Raw genomic sequence first — 19291 nt, forward strand, 5'->3', positions numbered from 1 at the left:
AGGTGCTTTGAAAGAGTAATTTATTCAGTCCTATTTATCAGCCTTTTCCCCATTGCTCTGCAAATTACCCCTTTTAGATATCTATCTACTGTACTGTACTGTATCTAATCTGGATTCTGCTTTGACCACCACACCTGGCAGAGCATTCCACATGCCAATGATCCTTGTGTTTTAAAAAAAATCTTCCAATCTTCCTCCTTTGCTAATTATCTTCAATTGGAGAGGATATTGCACAATTCATATAGATATTTATTATATAGATATATATACATACATATACACACATACAACGGAAGTCACTTAAACCAGATGCTGGTTTACCTCGGATGGCGGGTAAATCGGAGAAGATGCTTGGCCCTGATTCATTTGTATTTTTACCTGTTATAAATATGCCGGTTAATTTTGGACAAAAAAATCAGTTTATCTGGACAAAATGCCACGCTGATGGTCGCTTCTGCATCAACTGACTTGTGCCTTTTGTGCGATTCAGTCTCGAGTAGCTTCATTCAGACTCGATCCATTTACGAGCTGCTCCGGGCAGTCAATCAGTGAGGGGGGCGGAGGAACGGGAAAAAAACGAGGGAGGGAATGGAAATGGAGATGGAAGGTGTCAAATCCGGTTTAAGCGGCTTTCACTGTATATCATAAGCTGAACAGCTTAGTGCAAGTGCAGACTTAGAGTTTTGCTGACATAGGATTTAAGAACTGATAGTAGACATAACTAACTGCATGACTGAATGAAATTAGTTTTAGATAATTAGAGATTGTAAGGAAGAGGTAGGATAAAGGTTAGGGTTATTAGTTGCAGAGTGATAGTTGCAGAGAAAGAAACAGCACAAACGGGCGTGTTTTAAGAAAAGCTATAAAAGTAGAGAGGGCACATGTGCGTGTGTACTTGGGGGTCAGGAACATGCAGGTGTGGTTTAACTCCTCGCCTCCCAATGGGTGCCATGTGGGTAAGTGTGTACCTTACGCTGTATGACTTATGTACGCTGTCTTAATAAAATCATCAGATGAACCGACTCTTGGGTCTTGAACCTTTATTTAGAAATAAAAGTGCAAGTTTTCGCTTCCCAATAATCCCTTCTATTCACCAAATCATCAACCAGTGGAAATAATTTCTCACTATAGACCCCTCAAAACCCCTCATAATTTTAATGACTTCTATCAGACCTCATTTGAATCTTCTCTGTTCCAATGAAAATAGGCCCAGTTCCTATAGTTTCTGTTCATAGATTATCCCTGTAAATCTCCTCTGTACCCTCTCTGTGGCCTGAAATCCTTTCTAAAGCTGGGTGGCCGAAACTGGACACAATTCTCTAACTGAAGTGCACCTAACGATTTATGCAGGTGAATAACATCTCTGGTTTTATTGTCTATACCCCTAATCATAAAACCTAGGCTTCCATTAGCCTTTGATTAATTTTACATTTTTCTTTGAAGCACTTGTTCTACTGACAGAACGCTCAGTGGGGAATTTAGTATTAATAGTTTGTATTTTGGCTTAAGACAGACATTACGGCAAACCACATTTGTTAGACAAACAGAGTACTTATGCAAATTGACACATTATTTGATTGCATTTGCAAATGGAATAATTTGAACTTTCTTTTCCAGTTATCCTCAAGAATTTCAGGAGAAAGGTAAGTCGAGTTATTATAAATTTTGCTGATTCATATTTTATTGCAGAAGTTGTGAATAATTTGCTCAATATATACTTATCATTTAATTAAGACATTTGTTAAACTAATTTTACAAATCTCAAATCACACCGTTTCATTGGGAAGATGCTGAATAATTCATCCCAAATTTAGAATTATGAAATCACAACAATGTTGAAGGACCAAGTAACAAAATCTAGGTTGGATCTTATCTTATGTAGCTGTGGTAACTAAAGGAATGGTGGTGCTTTTATGAAAGGAAGGAAAGAAACCCAAATGAAGAATATCCCAAACTACTCTTCTGCAACTCCTCAGTCTAGGTTCAATTTGGTATTGGTAGAAGCCCGTCATCCACCTACTTACTGTATGTAATGTTCGGCCCAAGGGATAAAAAATGGTGGTAGTGGGGGAGGGGAAATCCTCCTGTAACACAAAAGTTTATATAATCTAGTTATAGATCATTAAATGTACAACATTTTCCCAGATTTAATAATAGCTCCCTTAAAAGATTTGTATTCGTAATGAAAGATTCTGAAATGGTGTATGAAAGCGGAGTTATCAGTAGTTTTGGCTCATTAGTTCTGTTTCTTTTATAAACTTGGCACCAGTATCAAAACCGGCTAAGATGGGAGATGGCTCCCTCTGCTGGTCAAATCTCAGCCAATGCAAATTCTAAGTATTCAAATCAAGAGGTGGTTTCTGACGATGGTAGTTGCAACCAATTGTAGAAGCCTTTTACAATGACTGCCTTGCTTTTATAAATAGCATAGCTTTATGCAAAACAGAAAGAGGAGGTCTTGGACACATGACTAATTCTCTATTTGTGAAGATTCAGAGTGTGTAGAGCTTTCTGTATATATAGAGACAATAGAAATTGTACCATGAATTTTTTAGTAATAATATTTTTCTGAATTAAGAGTTTCATGAGCAGTATTTAGCTATGATTTGAGAATTGCACTGTTTATATCAGTACAATGAACGCGTTTTCAATCTGTATTTTCAAATAGATTTTATCAGACTGAAATTTACGTGGTAACTTCAGGTGCTCAGCACAATTTTCTTGTTTATCTCCTTACAAGTAATGATATTTGCCTCACTCTGTTCTTTTAGTGAGAAGTTTAAAGAGTAATTTCTGGTATGAATTACAGTAATGGAAAATATTCATTTTTTAAAGATGAAGTTAGTATATATTTCCTTTAAAACAAAATCCTCCAAATTGAAGGCAGGAAATTGATTGTACCTACCAAAATAGTACAATAGGTTCTGTTGACCTGTTACAGCTGAGTTGACTTTTCTCCCAAGATACCACTTGAAGAGGTCATGACCTGGTAGGCTGTGGCCGTTGGTAGGAGGGTCAAAGCTTGAGGTCAACAAGAGCTTGTGTGAAACTTAGGGAGAGAGGTTTGTTACCTACCAGCTGTGAACAGATTTACCCTGAGTAACTAATATCTGTGGCTCTTGGTCTTGAGAAGGGTAATGGCAGAGTGTAGTAATTCTGAAGTCCAGCCAACCAGATTGATTAAGTGATACCTTAAATATAGTTGTATTTGCTGCATTCAATAAGACTGAATGCAAAAATACACATAATTGGAGCATTTTTAAATCATACTTGAAACTTAAACTCAAACATTAGCAACCTCTTCACTTTTGTCTTGACGCAACTATCAACTAATTTTATCCTTTGTTCATTTGTCTGTTTAAGAAACAAATTGCTTTCATTAAGGGCTGATTTACATTTGGCTCCACTACTAGTGTGGTAATCCCTCAAATACTTTGGATGTCATACATTGTACAAATTAAAGAATAGTCGTGACTCGAGGTTAAAATTAATTTGATTATTTTAAAAAAGAAAATTTCTGAACCTGATATTTTGTAAAATTGATTGATTCTCAAATTTGTCGACTTTAAAATAATACCGTAATTGGTAACATTAGACAAGTGTTCAAAGTAAAGTGATACAAGCTGTAATAGGCTTCATTTGGACATATGCATTTATAGCTTTTACAGTTACATGGTGAAGAAAGTAATTCAATAAAATATTTCTGTAAAATCTAGCACATTTCAACAAATATAGTGAGCAGGTGGCAGCTAGCTAACCCATGTAATTTATGATTAATAAAGTCAAACCATTATTATAACACATTACATAACCATTGTTTCTGGAAAAAATGTTACACTATAAAACTGGATTGATTAATAGTTTTATTAGCTGTAAGCATTGCAACTGCAATGCTGACATGGGCTGCTTTGACAGATATTTGGCTGGAGTAGTGAGCCAAGGGTTTAACAGCTCCACGTGGTACAAAGTGATGACATATTTTACTGCACCAACATAAAACAGTTTAATGTAACTCAATGTCCACTCCTGACTCTTCAAAATGCATCTTTAACATAGAATATTGTGTGTTTACATCATCAGGATTTTTTAAAGTTGTCTGTCAAGACGGTTAATGTGATTGCTTTTGTTGGGTGGTTTCTGTATTAAAAAATGAGTCAGCCTCTTTGATTTGTTTGCCTGCTGCAATCTGATATCCACTTTATGCTATTTCAGTTGCTATTTGTAATAAAACGAATAGAAAGCAATGCTTGCCAATAAGCAATCTAGTTTTGTTTAAGGTTACATCTGTTTTAAATAGCAAATTAAGTCTTACTATAAATGTAACAATTGGATAATCAGTTTTCTATAAGCGCTATTGCTCTGAAATCATAAATTCCAAGTACCTGCCAAAAGATAAATCCTAAAATGCACTTGCCTGCTTTGCAGGCATGTGAACATGAATGACACAGGAATTATGCTTACTTTCTATATACTGTATATTCCATATTTTGAATTATCTTTTTAATTCTTCATAAGAAACTACATAGGCAACTTCATCCTTTTTGATATCTTTCTCAAGATTGGATATGCGGATTGCTGATCACATGACTACCTTCTGCGCACAAATAAAAAACTCACTTTTTTGATGCCCAGACAAGAAAATTTGTGCTCCCAGCATACTGTGATGTAAACAAACTTTGTAGCAAGGTGGACTGACTTCAGTATTCTTGTCCACATCTTCAAATTCCTTCACAATCTTCTCCTCACCCACTTTTACAATCTTCTCCAGTGATATTCGCTTGTCTGTTACCGGCGGCTCTGAGATGATTGACAGCCTTGGAGCCACCCATTCACAAATGACTCCAGCTGTCAATCAATTGTGATTTGACCCTCCCATTTCCTCCCTTGTTTCTTCCCCGTTCCTCTGTGGCCTCACAGCAAACAGTGCGACATTTTGTCCGTATTAACCAGATTGTTGTACAAATTAACCGACATGTTTAAAACTGATCAGAATATAAATGAACTGGGCCCAGACATTCTGTCCAATTTACCTGGCGTCCAGCTAAAGCGACTTCCACTGTATTATTAAAAGCAATTCAACTTTCAAAATCTAGCTGGATTAATATCTTATTGGGATCATATTGGAGCTTATAGGGATATTCACAGACTTTGGGAAACCAACTTCTCAATATCACAAGGGATTTGGTGTAATTTTTATGCTGATGAGCCCTAGTTTGATGATGTGGGGTGGGGTTCAGCAGAGGGAAGCAATGTTGTATAGAGGCCATGGGGATGGAACACTTTCTTGTTACTTTTGACAATGAGGAAGAATCTTATGGAAGTTTCTCTTTGAGATTTAGGAGTTTGAGTAAAATGCATAACAGGGTAAGTTTTGAGTGGTTTCTAAAGAAGTGGGCTTGATTGTTGAGAGGCCTGTTCTTATTTCATCTTTTATTAATTCCTGAATTGTGGTTAGGAAATAATTGAAAGTGAGATTTTATTTGAAAGCTACCTCAGAATCTATTTCACAACTTACTTATACATTTCAAATGAACGCTTTATCAAGCTTCTCCACAAGGTTTTGAAGTAATCTGTTCTGTTTCAGAATGCATTTATTTTACAAAAATTTTAGATGCCTTGTCTTTACAGAACTGACAAGTGAAAAAATAACTTTGAAGTAAATACCTGATATTTCTACGGTCATTGATAAACTTTTAATAAATGTGCATTCTGTTTCTTTCTGCTTGTCTTTACCTTTAAATGATTGAGATATCATTTAATAGCTTTTTGGATCACTATCTGCTGCTTACTAACACTTCAAAGGAAATGTGTGTGCATTGCTCTTGACTCCTTATTTAGCTGGCTCTAAGGAAATCTTTTATACAAATGAATATTATTGCATTCTACTCAATTAAACTTTGTTAAAATTTAATAATTCTCCTGAGCATATAAACACAGAATGTTAACTGTATTTAAATGTTTAATTATTTGCTAGAGGCATCAGATGATTCAGACAACTATGAAGAACCTTTGGCAGATACCATTTCAATGACATCTGAACGTTTCGATAACCAGGATGAAGCTTCCCCTGATGGTATGTGATATTGTTTATCTTAGCCAGTGTTATTGAAACAATGAAATTTGATCCTCCAGAAGATGAGATAAGCAGATAGACTTCAAGTGAGAAGCTGAAATGAATTTTTGAAAGCGTTATGAGGAATTGAAGAGCTCTCTCTAGTGGTATTCATTGTGTGTACAAGCAAGATTTTTTTTTAAAAAGGTGTGCAGCAAGATATTGTGCTCAGATGGTACTTTTATTCATACTAGTGTGTACATTTATATGTACCATGTATGTCTAATACCATGTACGTAGTTGATATACCAGTTTTGATGCAATATGCAATATCTTGGTATAAGGTTGTTCTCACTGTTTGAAAGCACTGTGAATATAGCAGTCATGGTGATACTATTAGAAAAGTTGTACTTTTGTATATGAGACAAACAGATTCTACACTGCTACTGAATACATATACTGTAACTTGCAACTCATTTTAAAAACTATTCTATTTTCCATTAATAAAATATGTTCAGGATGATTGACATCACTTTAGAATTAGGTCTTGATCAAGAATCACTTTCTTTAATCTTTAACCATATTTATTCTGGTTAAACCTACAGAGTCACCATCCTCTAGAATAAACCTGTTTATTCTGGAGGATGGTGACTCTGTAGGTGAAAGGGGTCCAAGAATGCTTTACCGTTGAAATAACAGATGTTTCTGAATTGCAGGGTTGTTTTCAATGTCACACAATTCAGATTTCTTATATAATAATGTTTTATGAGTTGGCTGAGTTACAATCCAAGTTTTGTCGAAGATTTACACACAAACAAATTACATTTCCTTTGTATTGGTGCTAAACACATTCATTGCAAATGTCGCAGATTAAGTAAACTGGAAAATGGAATAAAACTAACCCAAACTGCTATTAAAACCCCTTTAACATATGTTCAGTGTATCCTGAATAATTAGAATATGAATTGGGGACAAGTGATTGATAGAAAGTAAAAAAAAAACGATGTTAAGACCGCATTGATTCATTTGCTACTGCAGTGCTGGAGTTGTCCAGCAGTAGGTTATTTTCCACAAAAAATTGGTTCTTGATTTGTTGTTGCTTTTAAATAAATAAAACCAGGAAATATTCATTAACTCTTTTAATAAAGAAGTTCCACAGAACTTCTGCATAAAATATTTTTAAATGTACGAATGTTGTGCACAACAAGAGAAGTTTCCAGTAAAATTGATTTGAGGGAAGTATATTTCAAAATCTGTTTACTTTCCTGAAATGGATTTGGAGAAGAATTTGTACTTCCCAATCAGCATTGTATAATGAAATACTGTATCTATCTGTCCATACCTACTGCTGACTAAGGGTATCTACTCTTATTAAACAATGTTTACTTTTAGCAGAAACTCACCTAGATTACTGTCTCCTTGTAGAAGCTTAGCACAGTTTACGCTTTCATCTTTACATTGCATTATTTACTCAATCTTAGCCAAAATGCAATCTTGACTGGAATTTATTTTAAAAATGAACTTTGAACTAAAGTTACAGCCTAGAAATTCTATATGTATTTTGAAAGTTACTTGTCACTTTGTACTGCAAATTAAATGGGTACAGCGTCCAGAAACTGTAGCAATTACATTTAAATTATAAATAAAACATATTAATCCATAATTGAGTACAACCAAGGGTGGTCTTGAATGTTCAATTAAAAAAAGTCCTGTAATAGTTTCCAAGTTTATACATTTATCAGGATTACATACTTCATTAAGAAATGGCATACATATTAGTACAGATGCATTTTGGTTGATCCAGTGAACTTTTCAACAACAAAATATAGATTGCTAATGGTTTAAAGTTGCATCCATTGAAACTGGATCTACAAACTCCTACCTCTTAAAGTGTGATGTTTTGAGCAATTCAATAATGTCAGAAGTACAATGGCCCAATGTTATGCCACCTGTTTTTTGCCTAATTCATTTTGGTACAGAAGTGGGTAAATCATTTAAATGTATCATTCTGAAGCACTCACGTGGTTTGGTTGCTGCAATTTTGCCTTCTCCTCTGAAGTGCATTAGTATATTACCACAATTTTGTAATTAGTACTTGAACGACACCCAGACAACATGAGTGCTCAGCATAATTTCAAACTGATCTATCAGTGCCTAGTTTCTGCTTAATGTTACTTTGTAAAATTATGTTATGCATAAAACTTAAAACGCTGAAAGTTGTAACACAATACAAAATTACATTTGTAAAGCGCCTTTCATGTCAGGAGGATGTCCCAAGGTGCTGAACAGTCAGGGATTAGGACCTGAACGGGGGGAAGGGGTTGGGATCAGGGAAGGTGGAGAGCAGAGAGGGTAGGAGGGCGGCCAAAGTCATGGTCGAAGAGGAGGGTCTTGAGGTATAACTTGAAGGAGGCAAGGGAGGGAGTGAGGCAAAGGGAATGTTGGATGGAGTTCCAGAGGGTGGGGCAGAGAGGCTGAAGGCCTGACCGCCGATGGTGGGGCGGACCGGGCAGGGAACATGCTGAGCAGAGGGAGCGGACAAGTTGATAAGGGGTTAGCAGGTTGGAGAGGTAGGACGGGGCAAGGCCATGGATGACCTTGAAGTTGAGGACAAGAATTTTTGAACTCGATCCTCTGAGGGATGGGGAGCCAGTAGAACCGGGAAAGGGTGGGTGTGATGGGGTCTTGGAGCCTGGCGCTGGTGTGAGCCAATCAGGAAAGCCTTGGTCTTGCTGATGTTCAACTGTAGAAAGTTTACTCTCATCCAGGACTTGATGTCTGACAGACAGTCTGTCAGGAAATCAGTGGTCCTGGAGTCGAGGTTGGAGGCAGAGAAATAGAGTTGGGTGTCATTCCACATACATGTTGGAAGTTGACCTCATGTCTGCGGATGATGTCACCAAGAGGGAGCATGTACAGGTTGAAGAGGAGAGGACCGAGGACAGAGCCCTGAGGAACACCACTTGAGACGATGCGGGCGCTAGAGGAGAAGCCGTTTATGGAGACAAAGTGGAGCCGGTTTGAGAGATAGGATCTGAACCATTCAAGGACAGAACCTTAAAGCTTGAGGTGAGAGGACAAGGATAGAGTGGTCCACAGCGTCAAAGGCAGCAGAGAGGTTAAGGAGGATGAGAACCCTGGTCACAGATGGACAGAATGTAATTTGTCACCTTGACCAGAACTGGCCAGGACCCAAGGAAAAAATCGATTTCTCTTTTCGAGTGTTAGCCTAATGTATGAGCTCATTGCCTCAAAGTGTGGCTTGAACTCGTAATCTTCTGATTCAGAGGTGAGAATGCAACCAACTGAGTTAGGCTACCACCTGAGCAATTTATTAAAAAAAAGTCACTAGGATATGACTGTAAAGGGAGATGAGTAACATAATTGATTAATGATAAAATATGCTTTTAAAGTTGGTTTTGTCAGATCAGTTATGCCTTTGTGCAGCCAATATTTTTCCATTTTCACTCCATCAGTCAATGATTATCTAATGACGTTTTTGTATGAAAGATCTTGAATTACCCACGTAATTACAATAATTCTACTAATGAACGAGGTCATTGATGTAATTGGTGATGTAAATTGATTTCAACAGTTTAAATTCAGGTAAACTGAGAATAGTTGAGTTCAATTTTATATTGCCTTTAAACTGAAATATCAAATGTTAATGCCTTCTCAAAAAGCAAGAACCACATATTAAAAATGTTTCTTGACTGACCTTTTTTTTGTCAGCACTGCCAACATTAAACTATTGATTATCATTGATAGTTTACTGTTTTAATAGAAAAAAACAATGGAAAAAAAGAATGTGCATATCACTTTATATTTCAAAATATCTTGAAGTGCATTATAATAATATCAAGTATGTAAATTTTGTTGTAAGGAAATGTGGCAGAATTTTGTATCCACCACATGTGTGGTGGCTGAATTCTTAAGAATCTACAAACCATCTTTCACATATATGTGGTCTGCACCATATAAGGTGCATGCATCTTTCTTACCTAATCCCGGAGAGTTAGTCACAGGTTGGCAAGAGCCAAGACTTGTGGATCACAGAGTACATTGGGGGTACTGCTTACACAGGAACATCAGAACAGGTGTAGGCCAGTCAGCCCCTCAAGCCTGTTCCGACATTCTACTAGATCATGGCTGACTGTACCTCAACTCCATTTACCTGCTTTTACTCCATAGCCCTTGATACCCTTACCTAACAAAAATCTATTGACCTCAGTCTTGAAAATTTCAATTGATCCAGCATCCACAGCCTTTTTTTGGGGTGGAGGGGAGAGTTCCAGATTTCCACTACCCTTTGGATGAAAAACTGCCTCCTGATTTCACTCCTAAATGGCCTAGCTCTTAATTTTAAGATTATGCCCCAATAAGATTGACCCTCTCAGAGGACGTAGTTTCTCTGTATCTACCGAATCAAAACCTTTATCATTTTAAAACTCCTCAATTAGATTACCCTTCAATCGTCTAAACTCAGAAATACAAGCCAAGTTTATGAAACTTGCGATCATAATTTAACCCTTTAAGCCGTAGTATCATTCTGGTGAATCTGGGCTGTACCCCTTCAGCGCCAATATATCTTTACTGAGGAGTAGTGCCCAAAATTGAACACAGTACTCCAGAAGGGGTCTGACCAAGACTCTGTACAACTGAATCATCATTGCCTCAAGTTTGTATTCCAGCCTCCTTGAGATAAAGGCCAAAACTGCTGGACTTAACTAGCTAACTCCACAGCTGGAGTTTAAACAGTTAAACCATGCAGTTTACCAGTGTGAATCCTGGCATGTTACCACTACTTGCTCAGTTAGGACCATCCTATCCATGAGAGCTTTAGTTTGCAGGGTTTACAGGAGCCGAGTGGAAGGAATACCGTCACTCAGTCTCTGATCTGTTCTTCCGAGTCCTACTGACAAGTGAGCTTGGTGGTCCATGATCATAAGTGCCTTGGAGTAGGCAGACCTGACTGACTCAGGTGTTGGACTCCTGAGACAGCAACAGAGGACTGATGTGATTACACTATTCCATTGCCAAATATGTCACTTTGGAGCCACCTCAGTTTTAAGGTTATTTTTATTTGTTTTCTTTAAATTAAGGAAATAAAATATTTTTCTTCATTAATTTAACTTTTTCTTTCACCACTGTTGTGATCTAACTTGTTTTTTTCCTTGAAAGAAAAGAAAAATCTAAAAGAATTCCATGTTAAAAAAGCTGAGAGGAATTTCCAAATCTGTATGCCCAGTTCCACAAAACATGGTGCTCTTAATAGGGATCCCTGAAACAGGTACTTATACATACGATGCAATTATAACATGATTGCACTTGGAACCTGTTCATTTTGCATTAATACTGCCAGCCTGCTTGCATGCCATGTGGTCACTGGCCCTTCATATTAAAATAGATGATTTCCAGTTTATTTCAAGTCAACATCACTTCGGAAATGAAGTAGGTGACAACCTAATAACCTGGAAGTCAGCCATTTTAGTTTCCCGTGTTAAACCCAAAAAAGTGTTTTTTTNAAATAGAGAATATATGTATATTGAAGCAGATTACTGCATTTACTGCTTTTGAGTTTGTGTTGGCTGTGCTCCAAATCATTGCACCACAGTTTTATTTTACTAATCTGGGTATACAAACCGGCTTACACTGTTTATATACAGTATAGGTAAGATGTTTAATAATACTTATCACTTAGCTAACTACAACAAGGCAGCAACATTTAACTTATTATTTGCAGTTATCATTATGCTCTCTTATTGTCAAATTATTGATACAATTAAAGGTCCCACCTGTTAAAAATAGTCTTATTTCTGTTCAGTTTCTGACTGTCTGGTTGCCATAGAAACATGTTTTTGTAACTTTATGTTTTGTGGCTGGGTTTGAACATGTCTGGGTCAACTATAATGCTGGTAGGCGACAAATATAATGCATTCCCATTTCCTGGCAATGAAGAGTCTCCATCTCAAGCACAGAACACCACTCTTCAGCATCAGGACATCTGTTCAAATCTCTGCAATTTAAAGGTACAATCAAACGGTTGATCGTGGATGTTCTTTTACTGTGGACCAAGTATGCCACTTAGATTATCAGTCGTTCTCTTAACAGGGTTATAACTACTAAAGAGGCAACCCATCTTGAAGCAGAATGCCCCAATTCAATGTGTTGTCATCCCTGACAAGGAAAATTAATATAGTACCGCTGCCTTACAAATATTGTGTCATATGTGTGGTGTAGGTACTCCCCTACGTATTCTATTAATAAGAGAATAGTGATTTTTTTCATCTCTCCGTGGGCTAGATGTGAATAGTATTTGTACATCGAGAATTACTCTCTTTGTAAAGGGCGCCACCTAGTTCCTCCCTTCAGGTATATTCCAAGTGTATATTAATAGCTCAATTAGGTTCAGGTCACACAAAGAGCTTTATACAAATCAAATTATAATGTCTGTCCCTTTGCCCCTTAATATTAGTTAGCATTCAGAGAAAATATCACTGATTTGATAAATTATAAATTTCAAATACATTGGATGATTTTTCATAATATTGATGTAATTTTCTAGGTACTGTGAAGGTCAAAAAACTTACACCCATTTAGTCCTTTTTATTTCTGTGTCTGCTTTTCTCTTTCAATCTCTGTCTGAGTCTCTCTAGTTCAAAAGTTCACTCAATTCCCAAATGACCACCTAATTTTCTAGTTATTCCCTCAAGCCATATGTGTTTGGGTTTCTTTATGGTTTATTAGGTACTGTAGGAAAGAAACATCCGTTATATCTTCTAATGTAATTCACACACACTTCAGTGGTGCTTCTTCTTGATTGCTGGCAGCAATTAAATCACAGCAAAGGAGGGTAATGCATGGACTCCCCAGGCCCATGCTCCCCTACAGAAACTGACAAAGCCTAAAAAATAAATGCCAGGCCTACCATTACCAATCTGCCTTTTGGCTGGCTGCGAACCTGATTGATAGTGAAATCATAACTTGCTCCATGCTAACAGGCAGAGTTCACTGGTAGGTTATTGTGAGCAGATAAAGCGCTGGATGAGGTTTTGATTTTTCTGTATTGGATCTGAGTACGTCAGATTAATGGAATTTCAATTACTGCTTGGAATTGCCACAGCTTTGTCAGGAAAACGAATGGAGATTCTATAACCATGTCTAGTAGCTAATACCAAATGCAAAATAGGTGTGCTCTTCTATTATACTAAAGAACAGAGACAAATTGACTTTGAGTCAGAATTCGATTGTTTTTAAACTTATTGATGTGTGCATTTTTTTTGTTTTCTTTCATCTTTCCAGCTCCTTGGGACTATATAAATTTGTTCCAATGTTAAAGGCACTATATAAATGCAATTTGTTGTTTTTGTTTTGTTTGTCAGTTTATTTGTAATTTTGCTAAAATATAAATAGTTTCAGTTCATGATTCTGATTGCAAGTTGAATATCTTTATTTTAACCTAATTCATGCCGCAGACAATCATTGTTGTTTAACAAGTAAACACTAATCATCCTTATGAATAGGCTTTTCGTGAAAGATAAACCTTATAACGTGGACTTCATAATTTTGAGCTGATTAATGGATCATTGTGTAGCTTGCACAGAACAAGATAACTAAGCACATTCTTCACCGGAGGATCATTGGTTATCAATAAATGTTGATACTGTACAATTCTGCTATTCTTTTTCTTTGAAAAGCAATGTCTTAAAAACAAACCACTGAATTCACTGTCATTTAGGTGTTTGTTGCTTTCAGGAAGCATTTCCCTACACTTAAAATCCGATTGCAGACTTTCATTGATGTCAGTACTGATGGGCAGAATTTGTGTGTGGACAAAATTATTGACAATGTGCATAATTATCATGATAAACAATATTGTTGTAAGAATGATCAATACTCTGACTTATTATTGTCTGTTCTTTCTGTAATAATAAATAGAAAATAATGGGTATCTGGGAGTGATTACAAGAGTTTAATCTTATTGAAGTCCAGTTGATGTCTTATATTGACAGTAGAACATGACTGTTTATCTTCCTTACCTGAACCCCCATTATAAATTTCATTGAATGAAATTTCCTGATATTGGTGGTTTAGCAGTACATTTCACTTTTTAAGTATCTAAGAGTTTTTTTCAAGGTTGGGTTGTTTGCGGTTTTGGTAATAGCTGTTTCTGTGTTGTCAATGATATTCAAGATTGCAGTTTATGTACACCAACTATACAATTTCTTAATAATAATAATAATAATACTTAATAATAGTACACCAACTGTAGAATTTTTTAGTAGCCAGCTATTGATTTTTGATAAAACTACAATTCATTCTGAAGAATTAATAATTGTCATGTATCATAGAATTAATTAAAGGTACTCATAAAACAAACCTATATCAGAGTAATGGGACCTGGGGGCTACTGATAGGGTCAGTATTTACTTTTTATCCATCCCTGGTTGCCTTGAGAAAATAGGTGCAGTCCTCTTGATGATGGTGCACCCATGATGGTGTTGGATACAGAGTTCTAGGATTTTGTCCCATTGATGACGAAGGAACGGTGATGTATGTCCTAGGCTGGATGGTGAGTGACTTGGAGAGGAACTTTGAAGTGGTAGTATTCCCTTGATAGCACTGGTAAGGGCTGGTAAGTGATGGCGAAGCAGGATTGGTGAGTTGCTGCAGTGCATTCTTTAGAAGTACATACTGCAGCCACAATGTGAGAGAGAGAATGAATATTGACTTGAGTGGCCAGGGTGCCAAACAAAGTGAACTGCATTCTCCTGGAGCTTCTCAGGTTTTGGTTTAGCTTTATCCATACAAGTGAGCAGTGAGTATTCTATTCACATTTCTGACTTTAGCCCTGAAGATGGTAGAGCAGCTTTGAGAAGTTAGGAGGTGAGACGCCGTTTAGAAAGTAATTGGCCGCTAAACTGCTTGTGCCGCCACAGTGTTTATACGACTGGCCCAGTTAAGTTTCTTGTCAGTTTTTCGTTCCAGGTTGTTGATTGTGGGGATCTTGGCGATGGTTATGCCATTGAAATAAGCGCTCTGAGACACTACCCCCGTGAAGGGTGCTATATAAATTCAAGTTCTTAGTGTTTTTGTTGTAGAAGTGACTGCTTTCTCCTTTGTTGTAGATAATTATCACTTGGCTCTTTTGTGGCACAAATGTATCTGTCAGGTTTCAGCCCAAGCCTGGATGCTTTCCAGGTGGGCATGGGTTGATTTATTGTCAGACGTATTGGAAATGGAACTGAATATTTAAACTAAGTGGTCAAGATGCAGGTAACGGCTTGAGTTGTGCTTTCTTTCGAGTTGATATTTAAAACCATCACTAACACATTTATACTACATGTTTGGTGGTGAATTGCTGCAAGTGTAATTAAGTGTACAAGTGTAATATCAGTGTTCTGTCCTTGAATGGTCCAGATCGTACCTCTCACACCGCCTCCACTTCATCTCCACAAACGGTTTCTCCTCTATCCTCCGCACCGTCTCGTGTGGCAATCCTCAGGTCTCTGTCCTTGATCCCCTCCTCTTCAATATCTATTTGCTCCCTCTTGGTGACATCATCCACAGACATGGGGTCAACTTCCACATGTATGCGGATGACACCCAACTCTATCTCTCTGCCTCCGCCCTTGACTCCAGGACCACTGCTGTCCCGACAGAATGTCTGTCAGACATCAAGTCCTGGATGAGAGATAACTTTCTACAGTTCAATGTCAACAAGACCGAGGCTCTCCTGATTGGCTCCCGTCAGCGCCGCCTCACCTCAGGCGCTGACAGCGTCACCATTCGTGAATGCACACTCCACCTTACTAAGCCGGTCCGGAACCTTGAAATCTTGTTTGACCTTCAACTATCCTTTCTATCCCACATCTGCGCCATGACTCGCTCTGCCTTCTCCCACCTCTGCAACGTCGCCCGGCTCCGCCACTGTCTCACATCGTAGGCCACCAAAACCCTCATACACACATTCATAAAATCGAGGCTTGACTATGCAAACTCCTTGCTTTTTGGCCTCACAACCTCCTGCCTCCATAGGCTGCAGATCATCCAGAACTCTGCAGCCTGCGTCCTCTCCATGACCCTATCACCCCCATCCTTGCCCGACTCCCATCACGCAGAGGTTACAGTTCAAGATCCTGGTTCTCACCTTGAAAGTTCTCCATGGTCTTTCTCCTTACTACCTATGTGACCTCCTAACCCCCTACTATTCTGCCCGCTCCCTCCGCTCAGCGGGCTCCGGCCTGCTTCACGTCCCCAACTCGCCCGCCCCACCATTGGGTGGCGAGCCCTCTGCCATTTTGCCCCCACCCTCTGGAACTCCATCCCGCAGTCCCTCAACCTCACCCACTCCCTTGCCTCCTTCAAGACCCATCTCAAGGCCATCCTCTTTGACCGTGCTTTCGATCACCTTCCTTTCCCCACGGCCCTCCACCCTCCTCAATCCCAACCCCCAGCTCGGATCCGAAACACTGATTGTTCAGCGCCTTGGGACGTCCTCCCGACGTGAAAGGCGCTGTACAAATGTAATTTAGGGATTTTGGTTTGGTGGTATAAGAAAATATCAGAATTGAGTGTCTTCTCTACTGGCTCGATTTGGAAACCCCTCCACCACCAGGAGTACAGTGGCATTAGATTATTGATAGTTAGTTCTAACTTCTCATAATTTCCCATACACTATAAAATCTGTTGCATAAATTGTGCTTTAACCAGATTTTTCTGAGCTGCAAAATTTAATTGTAAGTCATGACATAAACATGTTTACGTTTGTGCAAGATATTTTTTATATGCAAAAATGACTTTTTGTAGTTTGCGCTGGTGCAAAGGTTGTACAGCACTCATCACTTCTGTACCATAGGTACAAAAAATCACTTGTGCAGATATACAAATCATAATGCTGACAAGCAGATCATAAAGATCTTTGTAACATGCAAGTTGTGCATAGGATTTTATATTCCAATGTCACTTTTCTTATACTCATTTGGAAATTAGAATCAGGAAGATGGAAAAGATATCCATTTGACAGCAGTATTCTGGATGAAAGAAAAATTTAGCTATATGATGTTAACTGTAGTTTAAAAGTTATTACTTTTGGAAAGGTGGGCATCAGTCCATGACTGTGCCTGATTTACTCTCTGACCTTTGTACTGAGATATTCCTACTGTTCAAGAGCTGAAATTTAGTATTGCTGTCAGCTTGCAGAATGATAAACTGGCCTTGTGATGGATGAGTGAAAATAACTAAACAATAGAAAATGACATGTGCTGTATGGTTCTTTTTAATTTCACAGCCAAAAGCCAACTTAGATCTGATTAAGTTTCAACCGATAAGAGTACAGAAGCAGACAATGACTAGTGCCCAAAATATTTACTGAAAATAATTTAATTTTGAAAACGTATAATTTGAGGTGTTTAAAGAGTAAGCAGTATTTTTTAAAATCAAATATATCTGATATGTAGTAAAATGTATTTTTGCCTTTTAGTTTTCTCTTTTGTATTGCAACACAAGGAAAATTGAACCTGTTAAAGGTCATTCTCAAAACTGTAGGAGAGGCTTTTTGAAGCCTTTATAAATATGCTCATTTGTAGCTGCATATTTTTTGTAATTTATTTTCCAACAATTCATTGAAAATATTTTGCCTCCTAGAGTTCTTGTATTTTTTTCAAAAACGTGAAATCCATTTTAGTGGTAAATGTGTCAAATATGTGTCAAATTAGCACATTACGCCATGACCAGATTAATTGATTGTATTTTTTATTTTTCAACAGCATCTTAGTAGTTATCTTTTTTAAATGGAAGTCAAATAAGTCAGCTTTCTGGAACACATTATTGGATTTTGTTAGTTTCTTTAGTTAAGAATCTAAGAAAGTATGGAAGAAGAAAGGTTTCTCCCCTTCCCAAGTCTGTTCCTTTCTCAAACCATGTGCATTTTGAAGTATTAAGGGCTCTTGCTCCACTCTGATTGTTTGATGCCAAAAGGTATTTTAATTAATGCATCCTGGTCAACTGTCCATTACAGACAATATTCACCTCAGTAGGAAAGAAACTATCATATCCCACGTAGTAGTTGTGTGTTCCCATCCCTATAAACTCGAAATCTAATCCTGGCCAGATTTTATCAAATTTTCCCATCTGAGGATGAGGGTTACTGTATAGCCTGCATTTTGAACCTTTGACTTTCTATATGTCTTAATGCCTAGTCGGGTGTACACTGTGCAGTATCTTTACCCACTGAGAGTGCCTCATATTAGCTTTTTTGATAGCCGAACGCATTGACTGGAAGGTTTGAGTGAACGATGATTAGTTATACCCAAATATTTTTCTCTACTTTTGCTAATGAAACCCCTTCCCTTGTGTTGTACATGTTCATATTACCTTGTGCAATTATATCAATCCCTCTTCAAGGAAGCTTGCCAAGGATCTGCCTGTCGCAACTCTTAACTTTCTAAAGGCAGAATAATTGTAGATATAAGAATAAGTACAGTAGTGGGCAAGAATGGTCTTAGGTTTGAGTTGTGAAGAATTTGGCTCCAACGAATAAATGCCTTTCTCAAAACCTTTATCTGGGAGCTCAAAGTTATTCTCGTGTCACTGGCACAGTCTAGAGCAGTGGTGGTCAGCCCATTTTTGGTCAGGAAGTGTCCCACCAAATATTTGTCACTAATCTAGGTAAGTCTGTTACGTCAATATTTTGTTTCCAGTAGCTACTGAGTAATGATATTCATGGTGTGGCCATAAATCAAGAAATATTCAAGAAGGAAAAAATTATTTGGTTGGCAGACCAAAAAGATTGGCCACCACTGGTCCAGAGGAAAGCATATTTTGAACTCAAAGTACACTGGGCTTTTCCCAATTCTCCATTCTTTGATACAACAATAACAAATCACATCTGTAATTTGTAATTACAACAGCAGCCTGCCCACAAAGCACAACTGTCAATGCACTTTACAGAATATCCTGTGAAGCTCCTTGGGACATCTTCCCGACGTGAAAGGTGCAACACCAATGTGAGGATTATAACCCCCAGAGGTCCTCACCACAAGCAATTTCAAGCCATGGGTTTAAAATTGCATCCCTCAATTGAGAAGCTGCTACACAAGAACTTTACACAGAGTCTTTCCACACCTAATGCAAATTTTCCATATTTCAATAACTGGATGGGCTTTTTCAGCTACCGACCTAATTGTTCTACCAAACATCCAGTGGAAATCAACTTGTTAATACTGACCCTCCACAGTG

General features: G+C 37.7%; 1 protein-coding gene across 1 annotated transcript in view; it reads left to right on the plus strand.

Moving 5' to 3' along the window:
• The window catches only part of skap2 (src kinase associated phosphoprotein 2), a 144908-nt gene that overhangs the window by 14319 nt on the left and 111298 nt on the right, over nucleotides 1-19291 (plus strand). Inside the window, exons 3-4 of the mRNA XM_007900498.2 lie at nucleotides 1618-1643; nucleotides 5975-6073. Of these exons, the coding sequence (XP_007898689.1) occupies nucleotides 1618-1643; nucleotides 5975-6073 (125 nt within the window). The remainder of the gene's footprint in view (nucleotides 1-1617; nucleotides 1644-5974; nucleotides 6074-19291) is intronic.

This window comes from Callorhinchus milii, unplaced genomic scaffold (assembly GCF_018977255.1).
Source record: "Callorhinchus milii isolate IMCB2004 unplaced genomic scaffold, IMCB_Cmil_1.0 Scaffold2, whole genome shotgun sequence".
In the NCBI taxonomy this organism is placed as follows: domain Eukaryota; kingdom Metazoa; phylum Chordata; class Chondrichthyes; order Chimaeriformes; family Callorhinchidae; genus Callorhinchus; species Callorhinchus milii.